Source organism: Nyctereutes procyonoides, unplaced genomic scaffold, assembly GCF_905146905.1.
Source record: "Nyctereutes procyonoides isolate TBG_1078 unplaced genomic scaffold, NYPRO_anot_genome, whole genome shotgun sequence".
NCBI classification, from domain to species: Eukaryota; Metazoa; Chordata; class Mammalia; order Carnivora; family Canidae; genus Nyctereutes; species Nyctereutes procyonoides.
The window spans coordinates 14,231,316-14,243,632 of NW_026575037.1; the positions used below are offsets into that span (position 1 = coordinate 14,231,316).

Consider the following 12,317-nt stretch of genomic DNA (forward strand, 5'->3'; position numbering starts at 1 on the left):
GCACTGGGTATGCGTTTAGTTATCAGAAAAAACTTTTTTAATAGACATGCTGATAACATCTGATATTGCTGTCATCTTCCGGCTAGCACGCCACCCCACCGCCAAACTACCTGGAGTGTCTTGAGTGAAAAATAAAGGTCATAATCTAAGATTAAGCCATCTTTGGAATAAAAATAACAGGATATCCACATTATCTCTCTGAAGGGAGCTTTCCAAGCCTCATCCTTACCAATTTTCTGGGTCTCATACTACTAGTTCCTCACACCAGTGTTTCTAGTCTATAGAAGTGGAAAACACCAAGACTGTTTAACTCGAACAGGCACCCAAATCCCAATCCTAAATCCCAATGCCACACTAACACTTAACAACGATATGCTTGTGGGGGAAATGGAACAGATATGTTTCAAAAAAGACTGTGTGTGTGTATTAAGCCAATACATTTGCTGATGAAGTTTAATTCTTTTAAGCTATTGCCTTATTTTTTTTAATTAGCAGAAATATATATAAATGCACATTTGGCAGACAGAATGGACAGCAACTGGTCAGACACCAAAATTAAGGAAACAAAAGACAAAAACCAAAAACCAGCTCTTCCTCTCAGTCTAACATGGGTAACCTGTGTGTTTCCAGCTCCAGGTCGTCTGATGTATGATCAGGCTGAGATGCTCCTTAGAACAAGGAATCAAAGAGTCGTCCCTTGCACACACTGTCATCAACCATCACTACCCCCCCCCCCTCCGCTTCCAGCACATCGCAGTCTCTTCTTAATCCCAGTCTCCCATCCTCACGCAGGTATATGCCTTCTACGCTCCGGGGCCCGCAGCCCACGACTCCATAGGAGGAGAAACGAGCTTTTTTTTTTTTTTTTTTTTTTTTTTTTTTTTTTTTCAGCACCACTGCCTGTCCCACCACGCAATGGGCAACAAGTGCTATCAGGGTCACCCTGCGTCCTGCCTGTCGGCTGCTCCCAAGGGCTGACCCTCCTCCGCCTTCGGAAACTCCCCCAAGGTGTCCCAAACCCACCCCCCGAGGCAGATGCAAAAGCCCCAGGCATCAGCGGGAGAGGGGGGAGAAGCAGCCAGCGGAGGAGCCGGGCATCGGTTGCCTCCAAGCCGAGATTATGACCCAACACCTAGGACGGGAAACGAAGGTGGAGGACGTCTGCCAGCGGCAGCGGGGCATTTGCAGCCCTCCCAGTCCAGGCAGGGGCGGGAAAGCGCAGGGCGGCTGGGGGTGGGGGGGGGGTGGGGAGGGTGGTCCCCGGGGGTCTCACCTCCTGCTCTATAGCCGGGTCTCTCCCGCGAGGCGCTGGGAAGCATGAGGCATGCAGCATTCACAATGTTTTTTTTTTTTTTTTTTGGTTTTTTTTTTTTTTTTTTTTTTTGAAAAAGACGGACTTGAAGCTTTTACAAACACGCCATTGTACTCACTTATTCAGAGTCGGGCTGCGCGCTCCGAGCTGCACGGGCAGGCATTTTCCCCGGCTTTGTTTTACAAGGTGGGGAGCGCGGGGCTGGACGCGGGAGGGGGTGGGGGGAGCGTGAGAAGCAACGAAATCGCGGGAAGGAGGGGACACCGGCGGGCTGGGCAGAGGGCGAGGCCGAGGCCAAGTTGGGCGCGGGCGCCGCCGCCCCCGCACGCGCCTGCGGCCGGGCCCGGGTCACCCGGAGAGCGCGGGCGACCCGGGTCCCGCGCCGGCCGCCCGCCGCCGCCGTGCGCTCCGCCCCGGCTTCCGCGCTGGCCAGTCGGCGGCGCGGCGCGGCGCGGGGGCGGTCGGTGCAGCCCGAGCGGCCGAGCGCCCCGGCGGCGTCTTTGTGCGCGAGCCTCGCTCTGCCCCGCTTCGCATGTCTTTGTGTCTCCCCCGGCGAAGCCCTCGGGCCCCGGGGGCGGGGGTGTGGCGCGGGCCCCGCGCGCAGCTCGGCCGCCGCCCTCCGCCGCTCTCCCTGCCGGGCTCGCCGCTCCCGTCCCTCGCCCGCTGCTCCTTTCCCTCCTTTCGGAACTCCCTCCCCCTCGCCTCCACCCTCCTCCTTCCGTCTCCCCGCCCGGGCTCGCCTCTCCACACCCCCTCCTAGCCCAGCCCGCGCCGCCGTCGCCCCTGCCTCCCAGCGCGGGGTGCGGGGGGTGCTGCCCCGGGGCTCACCTGCCGCCTCCTCTGCTCCCAGCCCCTCCCCACGTGGCCGGTCTCACTCTCACTACCTGGCGCGCAGGGAGCTCCAGCCTATCCCCTTGCGGGGCGCGGGGCGGGACTAAGCTCCTCCGGGGCGCGGGTCCCGGGACCCCTGCGCGTGGACATCCTCCGCTCCCTTGCCCACCGCCCCATCCAGGGTGGGAGAAAGAACTGCCCCCATTGGCGTCCTGGGACCCCTGGAGTAGGGTCGGTGCATGGGGCTGCTGGCTTCTTCCAGCCTACGCCTGGGGAAGTGTGGTCGAGTCATGAGCACCCCCCCACCCCCCCAAGGGTGCTTGACCTGGGCAGCGCGCTCTGATCAACAGAAAGAAGGTTCCAAACCAGAAAGGATGGGGAACGCACCGGGAGCTGGGGGTGAAGAAGGCACCTGGGGATGCAGAGGGAGTGGAAGAGAAATCGGGAGGCTCTCAGGGCAAGACGCCTTTGCCGGGGGCGGGGGCGGGGGCTGCGGGTGCTCTCCGCGGAGCCGCGGACTGGGAGACCCGGGACGTCAGACTGAACCGGGCGCCCCAGCACACCCCCGCATCAGGCCCCCGGCCCGGCCGCTACCAGACCCCGCCCGGACTCGCCGATGGCCGCGCGGGGGCAGCTGACCGCCTGGGCTGCAGGGGTGCGGGGGTGCGGGGTCCGAACCCGCAGAGGAGGGGAAGGGGGCGCGCGCGGTCCAGGCTGCGGCTGGAAGAGCCTGGTCCCCTCGCCCCACCCGAGACGCAGCGCGACTCCCCTCGCAGCGTCAGGTGCGGGAGTCCCCCGCTGACCTGCACCCCCCACCCCCGCCGCCGCCGAGGTAGAGACTTTATCTTCCAGAAGGGCTGCTGGGCCAAGTCGGAGCATTTCGCCAGCCACAGGGAGAGCTTCCTAGTGAAAGCTGCGGATGTGAGAACCGAGGGAAAGCCACAGACCCGAAGGAGGTCAGGCGGAGCGCAAACACTCTTGAGGGTAAAGCCAACGTTATACACCTTTTTGCAGAATTGTGGCCATCGATGCTTGGCAAAAATGCCAAGTTATTTTTTAAATTCCGGCATAGATGCAGCACCTCTTTTCTCCTATTAAAAAAAATAATAATAAATGTCTTCCTTATTAGGAATTCCTTCCTGCCGGAACAGAAACATGTTTTTCTCGACTTCTGCTCTTGATATAATCGGATGTCCTTTCTGAAATGTGAATCTGATCCTCTCACTTAAAACCTTTTCAGACTCTCTGTGTTACATATAATTTGCTTCCTGATCTGGCTAGAATCATTTCATTCCAGGCCTTTCTGGGTACTTTCATCTTCCCTCACACACCTTCCCCCAGCTTTACATGACTAAGGCAAGTATTAGTAGGGTTCTCTAGAAAAACGGAACCAATAGGGCATGTGTGTGTAAAAAAAAATAATAATAATTAAGGAATTAGCTCACACTGTCATGGGGGCTGGTAAGTCCATCTGAAATTCCTGGGGTGGTTCTCGCAGGCTAGAAACTCAGGCAAGAGTTGATGCTTCAGTCTTGAATTTCTCCTTTTCTGGGAAACCTCAGTTTTTGCTCATCAGACCTCTGACTGATTATTATGAGGCCTACCCACATCATCAAAGGGAATCTCAAAGTCAACTTTAATATTGATTATAGATTGCAGCCACATCTATAAAAAATACCTCCACAGCAACACCTAGGTAAATGTTTGACCAAATAACTGGGTGTTATAGCCTAGTCAAGTGGACACATAAAACTATGATCATCACAGATGTTATCCTTCATATCTCCCAGCAGTGTGGAAGTTTCTCCTGAATCCCAGCTACTCAGATGTCTTACTGTTTGCTTCCCAGGCAACTTATGCTTCAAGTTTTGCACTTGTCGCAATTGCATTGTGTTTCTTCCGACTACACTGCAAGCTCAGTGAGGGCATAAACCGGATCTCTCTGTTCCTCCATAGTATCCAAAATAACCAGTGATTGGTCCTAAACAGATGTCTGATAAACATCGGAATGAAAGTGTGGATGTGTGGATGTGGACATCATTCACCTGGCCTCTGTTCAGGTGTTTGAAACCCAGGTATAGGATGTGGGATGAATTCACTTCAGAATCATTTTTACCTATCGAGGGTTTTTATGTTCTCCAGATTAAGTGAGCCCAAACACTTTACGGTTGGTTTGCTTGTTTGGTAACTCCTAGCCTTTTGTTTGACAATTTGGTGATTCTTGTTCCATCTGGGTCTTTTGTAAATCTAACTACACCCTGCCAGGCACTGGTCTTCTGTCAAACTGGCTCATGCTTCCTGCAGTGGGGGATTAGCTCAGAGTTTACGTACACCTGCATCGTGTCCCCTTTCCCAGGTTCAATGGAATGGAGGACTCACTGCCAATCCCAAATGCTGAATTGTCTTTTTCCCTGCTTCTCTCTATGGGCGCACCTGTGGTAGTTGTTTTACATCATCCCCCTCGCATTATTCTCTCTCACATACATATGTGAGGGGAGGGGGCACAGATTTACTTTACAGAGACATTTAAATAAGATCAAAAGAAAAATTCCAAACTGTAACATCAGCAGGAATCCCTCCAACAAGCCAGCCTCAGCTTCAGCCTCACAAATAACTTGAAAGAACCAAGAAACCAGTCTCCACACTGACTTGAGCCCTGCTTTCCACTGCAGCCCCCCCCCCCGCACAGCCCCCTAGGTTAAATCCCCCTACCTCTTTGAGAGCCTTCTTGTGCCAAATACACACTTACTGTGTTTGAGGTAAGAGGGAGAAAAGGAAGTAGACAGTTTGTGTATCATTGAGGCTGGAGAAACAAGGAAATGGGATGGTTTATCCTGTTTAATTTTATGCCTACATTTCTTAACACATATAAATCCCATCAAACGTGTAATAGAAAGACTTGGTGGTCTTTATTTCCTTCACACTGCAGGACTATTCAGCACCCCTTGATTTGACTTCAGTGGAGAGAAAAACCTGAAATGAATAATAAGAAGATAGAGCTCCCCCAAAGTCTATGCTCCCTTCATTTTGGTGCTTCCAGAGCTTTTGCTCTGCTCCAAGTGGCAGCATGAAATCTACAGAACTTCACTTTTATGTTTATTTTGCTTTTTGACCTTGGCCTACTCAGAGTTATGAGAAAAAAAAAAAAGCATGCCACTGTCTTTGCCATAATTCCAATTATAATTTTAGAGTCCAGGTGACCTCTGTGGGTGTCCTAACTCTACCATTTGTGAACCATGTGAGTTCCAGGGAGTCCCTTTACCTCTCTAGCCATCACTTTCCTCATCTACAAAAAAAGGACAATATACTGAACTCACAAGAGGTTGTCATAAGAATTAAAGTAAGACCACATATACGACTTTATCACTGTTGAGTCTTCAAGGGAATTTTATTCTCTCCTGTGCTTGACTTAACCCCATGAACCAGGCCAAGCCAGACCACCCAAGAGTTTCAACTCTATGGTAATTCTTGCCATTTACTTAATCCTCTGGATAACGTCATCACACATATCTGAGATAAGGAAGGATGAATCACAGCCATCAAGTATTTATTGAATGCCTACTAGCTGCCAAACAGGAGCTCTGTGGTTATAGCAAGATTGCTGCCTTCATTAAGCTTCTAGCCTAGAGAAGGAAGGTGCTGAACAAGAATAAAACTTAAATTCTGGTAAAGGCAGTAAAGAGAAGGTGTGGGATACATGAGAGTGTCTAATGTTGAAGAGTCAGGGATGACCTGTCTAAAGAGGTGACATTACAGTTGGATCCCAAAGATGGGGGAAATTGGAGAGCAGGGGTGGAGAGAGAGAGGCACATTGTATGGGAAGAGCTTCCTTGGGAGAAGGAAGAACACGGAGATAGACCGGGACAGGCAGACACATGGCAATTAGAAGAGCTCAGAGGGAGAGGATTGGTGGTAGACAGTGATCAAGCTAGAGAGGCAGGCAGAGGCAGGTCATATGGTACTTGGATTTTAATTAATGGGACTTTGACAAATTCTCAGCAGTGCGCTAACCTCATCAGATGGCATTTAAAAAAAATAATAATCACTCTGGTGGCTACAGGGAGCACAGACAGAAGGCAAACAAAAATGTAAGCATGCAGGCAGTGAATTCAGATGTTACTGCTTTTATCCCAGGTGAGAGATTCATGGGATGGGAGGCGAAGGGAGGAGAGGAGAGGCAGATCAAGAGTAGATCAAGAGGACTCTATGATCCACTGGTGTAGAGAGAGGGGAGTGGATGATGAGGGAGACGTTGGGCATTTTCCAAGAGATTCTGGTTCACTACAAACTCAGGGGAGACCATTATATAGACAGTACTTCGGTGCAATTCCTGCCTGATGTGGTCCCTCCGAGGGCACTTACGTACCCTCTCATAGCTGCCGTGTCTCCTGTGGGACTCATCCTTCTTGTGGGTACAGTGTGTTTCCTGGGTTTCAGCCAATACAGTCACGATTCCTCAGCCTCTCAACTGATTCAGGCATGAGCCTGTGATCCACCTAGCCAATGAAATTTAGGCCATGGTTGCCGAGAGAAAAAAGACTTTCATGCTATACCACTGACTTCAAACCCATAAGCCTTGGGGTTTATTAATGCTATAAGAGAGGAGAAGGTACCAGGAAATGGAGCAGAAAACAGAGCAGACAAAACCAAGATGACCAGGTCCAGGTGACAATGTTTGATGGATCCTCTACACCAAACTGCACCATAAGGCACACACTTTTTCTTTTTGTATAAGCCAGTTTGTATTGAGACTTCTGACACTAAAAATCAAGAGTCCTAATTTTAAAATTGCAGTGCAAGGAATTGGAGGAATTGGGAAATAATTTACCTACAGGGAAGTCTCTAAGTTGAACTCCAGTGATTCCTGCCTCTTGGTATTCATGTCCCATGTTATACTCTCCACTTGATTGTGGGCAGCTAAGGGATAGAATATATACAAGCAATGGGATGTTCCTTCCCAGATAAGGTTATAAAAAGACCATATGATCCCTCTTACTCTCTCTTGGGATCTCTCCCTCTGGTGGAAGCCAGCTGCCATGTGATAAGGCAGCTCCAAGGAGAAACCCATGTGAGCCTGAAGTGGATCTCTTGAGGTCTTCCAGCAGCCAAGTAAGTGGGTTTGGAAGTAGATCCTTCCCCAGTCAAGCCGCAAGAGGTCTGTATTCCTAGACAGCATCTGGGTACAGCCTCTTAAGAAACCCTGCGCCAGAACCACTCAAGTAAGTTCCTGTGAGATTCATGAGCCTCAAAAGCTGGGGGAGCATGAATGTTTCCTATTTACACCTGCAAAGTTTTGGGGTGACTTGCTATGCGGCAACAGACAATAGTATAACTCCTAAGAGTGAAATTCCAAGTAAACTTATAAAGTGTCACTCAGACCTGAGCTCTGCAAATTACTTTAAGAAGGCGATTTCTCAAAGGCCAAAATGTATTCATCTGAAGTATTCATAACCCTAAAATTAGGATCTGTTAATTACAAGGGAAGTTGGACATCATTGGAATAATAGCAAAAGATTTCTAGAGCAGTGGGTCTTGAACCTGAGCATGCAGCAGAATCCTCTGGAGTATTTATAGGACCCAGATTGCTGAACCCTCCCTCAGAGTGTCTGATGCATTACATCCGGGATGGGGCCTGAGAACGGGCATGAATAACAGGTTGCCAGGTGATGTTGAAGCTGCTAGTCCTTGGAGCACACTTTGAGAGTCCAGGGAGGAAAGTAGGATTTGGGTTCACTCTGCATTGACAGCTCACAGTGACAGAGACCATCTCTTGCAGTGGTGAGAAATTGGGCTAGATGACAGTTCATGATCTGGTTGACAAATCATGGCAGGCATGGGCACATATCACCATTCACCCTCATTCTCAAAGGTTTGCAGTTTAAAAGTTCTTTCCATCCACAATAACACTTACATGTTTTATGCCACTTGTGGTATAAGAAATGCACTGATTCAGTCATTCAACTATTTATTTAGTTAGTACCATCTATGTACCCAAAAGGCATTTTCCCAGCATTTGGGGATATACAGGAACAAAGAAGATATACCAAATCTTTGTAATTGGGGAGTTAAAGTAAGGAAAGAATAGCACTCATGAAACCGTGTCATGCCTATTCAGCAAAACATCACTGAGTTGCTGTGAGGGTTTCAGATTAAAGTGCCTCACTGTGAAAAGTTAAAAAAAAAAAGTCATTTTTTTCTCTAAACTTTTGCAAAATTCATCAAAATCAGGACGTTCATTTTTGCAAAAATGAAAGTCATTGTAAAATATCTAATCCTCAGCAACATTTTTTAGTGGATTTGTATGTGTGCTTACTTTCAAATAAATGCATACGTGCAAAAATATGAAGACAGGTAAGATTTCCTTATGTACAAGAATCTCTTTTATAATAATTCTTAGTTCTGTGTGATTTCCTTTAAGTTTTGAAAATTCATGTAAGTCGATACACCCATCTTTTATACATAAACATCAGTGTTTTAATCGAATGTACCCACCAGTGTTATTAAATATAAGATGATATTGATATATAATTTTGCTCAACTAAGAATAAGATACTGAATAAGGACCCTGGGAAGTAAAAAAAAAAAGCCTGATAAAATGGAACTCTGTTATCATTGAATAAATTCAGAACACATTAGAATTTACTGAGTTTACAAAGAAGAAATTCTTCTCTAGATTTTCTTTCCCCTTTCCAAGCCGAGTATCATAAGCTATCAGTAGGAAATGAACATTTAACTAATATGTATCTAGACTTTAACATTCTCTACCTCTGGCATCACAGGTAAATCTTCCACCAACAATGAATTCATTAGGCAATTTTTTTTTAAGTCTGCCAACATTCGGCAAACTAATTACATCAAATGTGATGCTTTTTATTAAAATCAGCCATAAATCTGGAGAGAACTAGAGCATTTTCAATTTTTCTTGATGGCTTTCATTACCTAATGAGTTTTCAGCACATCTAGTGCTTTATTTAAAACTTATATTTGTTGTGAACATTTGCCGGCCCAGCATTTTGCCTTCGCCTGAGATCACAAAATCTGACAGCAATGAAGAACAAATCAATTTTTTGTGTGTGTGAAGAACAAATCAATTCAATTCCTCTTCTAAAATGAAGTCAAAGACATAAAAGCAATCAAAAAGCAAATAGAGAATGTGAGTATTGGGAATCTCCTAAAGATATTTTTAAATGTGTTCAATAACCAAAGATCTTAATTTCACCATATGGAGATTTCAAGAATCTAGCTTTCCTTTATACCTTTTTGTGTCTGTGATTGCTCATGGCCGTCTACTAAGTTTATGGCAGAATTGAGATTAAAAACCATGCATCGGGGATCCCTGGGTGGCGCAGCGGTTTGGCGCCTGCCTTTGGCCCAGGGCGCGATCCTGGAGCCTCGGATCGAGTCCCACATCGGGCTCCCGGTGCGTGGAGCCCGCTTCTCCCTCTGCCTGTGTCTCTGCCTCTCTCTCTCCCTCTCTCCCTCTCTCTGTGACTATCATAAGTAAATTAAAAATTTAAAAAAATTAAAAAAAAAAACATGCATCACCCAGGGTGTGTTTATTCCATAAGAAAGCTGTAAAACAAAGAAGAAAGTAACTCTTCGTAGAATTAAAAAAATTGTTCGATGGTTGTGTCTATCTAATTCTACAAAGAGATCATGGCAAGCCTGCCACCACACCGCCCCTATCCCCTGGACCTTTTGCCAGTGGCCTCATCGCCACATCTCCCATCCCTTCTCTACACACTGCAGCCAGATGGATAGATCTCTTAAAAATAAAATCTGGTGAAGTTGAAGTCCTGATTAACAGCATATTCTCGCTCCAATTGCTTTCAGGATAGAGACCAATGCTCGAAGGGGATCTCGGGGTCCTGAATACCCTGTCCCGTCAATTATAATGGTAACAAGAACAGCAGGAATTTTAACAAGTAACATCTATCAAGGCACATGTGCCAGCCATTGTTTTAAAACCGTTTAATTTATTATTTCATTTAATCCTCATACTAACCATATGAAGTAGCTGTTCTTTTATCCCTGGAGAAACTAAAACAACTTCCCCTAAAGTAACATAGCTAGTGAGTCAATGCATCCTATTACAGAGAGCCCACCACGAGGCTCTACAGTTTCCTCTCTCTGCTTCAGCCACCAGTGGGGTTTCCAATTTCTTGAATATCTCTTACCTTTTTTTTTTTTGCCTTAGAGCCTTCACACACATTAATGGTTCCAGCCCTGACTGTACTTGTTTCCCTCACTATTAGAAAATGATTTCCACTTGTCTTTCAGATCTCAGCTCAAACACACCTTCTGCAGAAGAGGCCCCATAAACTCCTAACAAGATCAGCCCACCCCTACATGTACACTCTCCTCATTATTCTGGTCACTATTGTTATTAAGCTACTTGCTTATGTCATTAATTAGTAACTGTCTATATTCTTGTCCTTGGGCTGCCATAACCAAATACCAAAAACCTGGGTGGCTAACATCATCAGAAATCTTGGTCTCAGTTCTGGAGGCTGGAAGTCAGAAATCAAGGTATCAGCAGGGCCAGGCTCTCTTTGACAGTTCTAGGTGAGAATCCTTCCTTGCTGCTTCTAGCTTCTGGTATTTCCCAGCAATCTTTGATGTTCCTTGGCTTATATGTATATACATCACTCCGGTCTCATGGGCATCACTGCTTTCCATTGCTGTCTATCTCTATGTCCCAATTTCCCCCTTCTGAAAGGACACCTGTCTTACTGGATTAGGGCCCACTCTACTGACCTCATTTTACCTTGACTACCTCTTGAAAGACCCTCTTTCCCAATAAAGTCACATTCTGAGGTACTGGGATTAGGACTTAAATATACCTTTTGGAGAGGCTATAGTTCAACCCATAGCATTGCCCATGAAACTAAAACAAATTCCAGGAGGGAAGGGATCTTGTCATCTTGTTCCTTAGCACATTATCTTATACATAGCAGGCACAAAAGTCAATATTTACCAAATGAATGGAAGCTCATTTTTGAAGAGGTATTGTTGAAAGAATCCTACAATTAATTAGGGCCCAGAATCTAAATGCCGGCAACACCAGGAAGTAATGTACTCATATTAAGAGGAGAGACTCTAGTCAGCTTTAGTCGATGACTGCCCCAAAAGAACATAGATCCAGTGCACTAGACCTTCTAATTTTTCAAGAAAAATCAGATATCTAAGTGTCTTGGGACAAAATCTTTCAATTTCAAAATGAGGGCAACTAGATCAATTTTCAAAATTAACAGTGCAAAATTACCAATAAACCATGTCTGTAAGCTGCATGGGGTCCTCAGGTTCTCTGCTTTAGCCTCTGGTTTAAGGTTGCATCAGATGCCCTGTGAGGTCACATCTGTAATAAAATGCATTGATTCTGTTTTCTGAGCACATGTTTAGATGTCCCTTTGGCTCTGGCCCCAACATTTTGGACTTTTGCTATCTGAACTCTCTTTAATTGTGTTGACTTTATATGGGCTACAGTGAGCATTGAAACATCTTATTTCTACCTCAGTCATGCAAGGCTGGCAGGGTGAAACTAGTGAGGCACTCCCCCTGGGTACAACATTTAAAGGAGTGTCACAAACAGTAATCAAGATAAATACTATTTTAAGCAATAATTTTAAAAAAAATTGGTAGTAATACTAAAATCCATGATGATCAAAATTTTAAATCAAGACTGCATCCAGGGATCCCTGGGTGGCACAGCAGTTTAGCGCCTGCCTTTGGCCCAGGGCGTGATCCTGGAGACCCGGGATCGAATCCCACGTCGGGCTCCCAGTGCATGGAGCCTGCTTCTCCCTCTGCCTGTGTCTCTGCCTCTCTCTCTCTCACTGTGTGCCTATCATAAATAAATAAAATAAAATAAAATTAAAAAAAAAAGACTGCATCCAACTCCACATTTGAGTGAGTTGGCCTCACTCACCTCACCCTATTCCTAGACTGGTGCTCTCTTTCACCAACACTCACCTCCCTGCCCCACTAGATCACATATGGGAACTCTCATCTACTACATAAATTCCCCTTTCCTGGAGCTCCAACTACTGTGCTAGGCTAAAGAAGAAGCAACCCCTCACCTACCCCAATTTCTGTACCCCAACATGCATTGCACTACAAATCTGATGAAGTAACTTAAACCTCCTTCTGATGGAATTGCCTTTAATTACGTTTT

The 12,317-nt window shown here is 46.5% G+C and overlaps 1 protein-coding gene across 7 annotated transcripts in view; it reads right to left on the reverse strand.

Moving 5' to 3' along the window:
• Window positions 1-12,317, reverse strand: part of KCNK2 (potassium two pore domain channel subfamily K member 2) — a 199,942-nt gene that overhangs the window by 129,248 nt on the left and 58,377 nt on the right. Inside the window, exon 1 of one of the 7 annotated variants that reach the window (XM_055319466.1) lies at window positions 3,148-3,210. The exons of 3 other annotated variants lie outside the window; for them this stretch is intronic. In XM_055319466.1, coding sequence (XP_055175441.1) covers window positions 3,148-3,169 — 22 coding nt within the window. In that variant the 5' untranslated portion in view covers window positions 3,170-3,210. Of the gene's footprint in view, window positions 1-1,273; window positions 1,371-1,430; window positions 1,954-3,147; window positions 3,211-12,317 lie in introns of those variants that run through there. 3 more of the 7 variants (XM_055319467.1, XM_055319463.1, XM_055319461.1) reach the window with 3 other exon arrangements.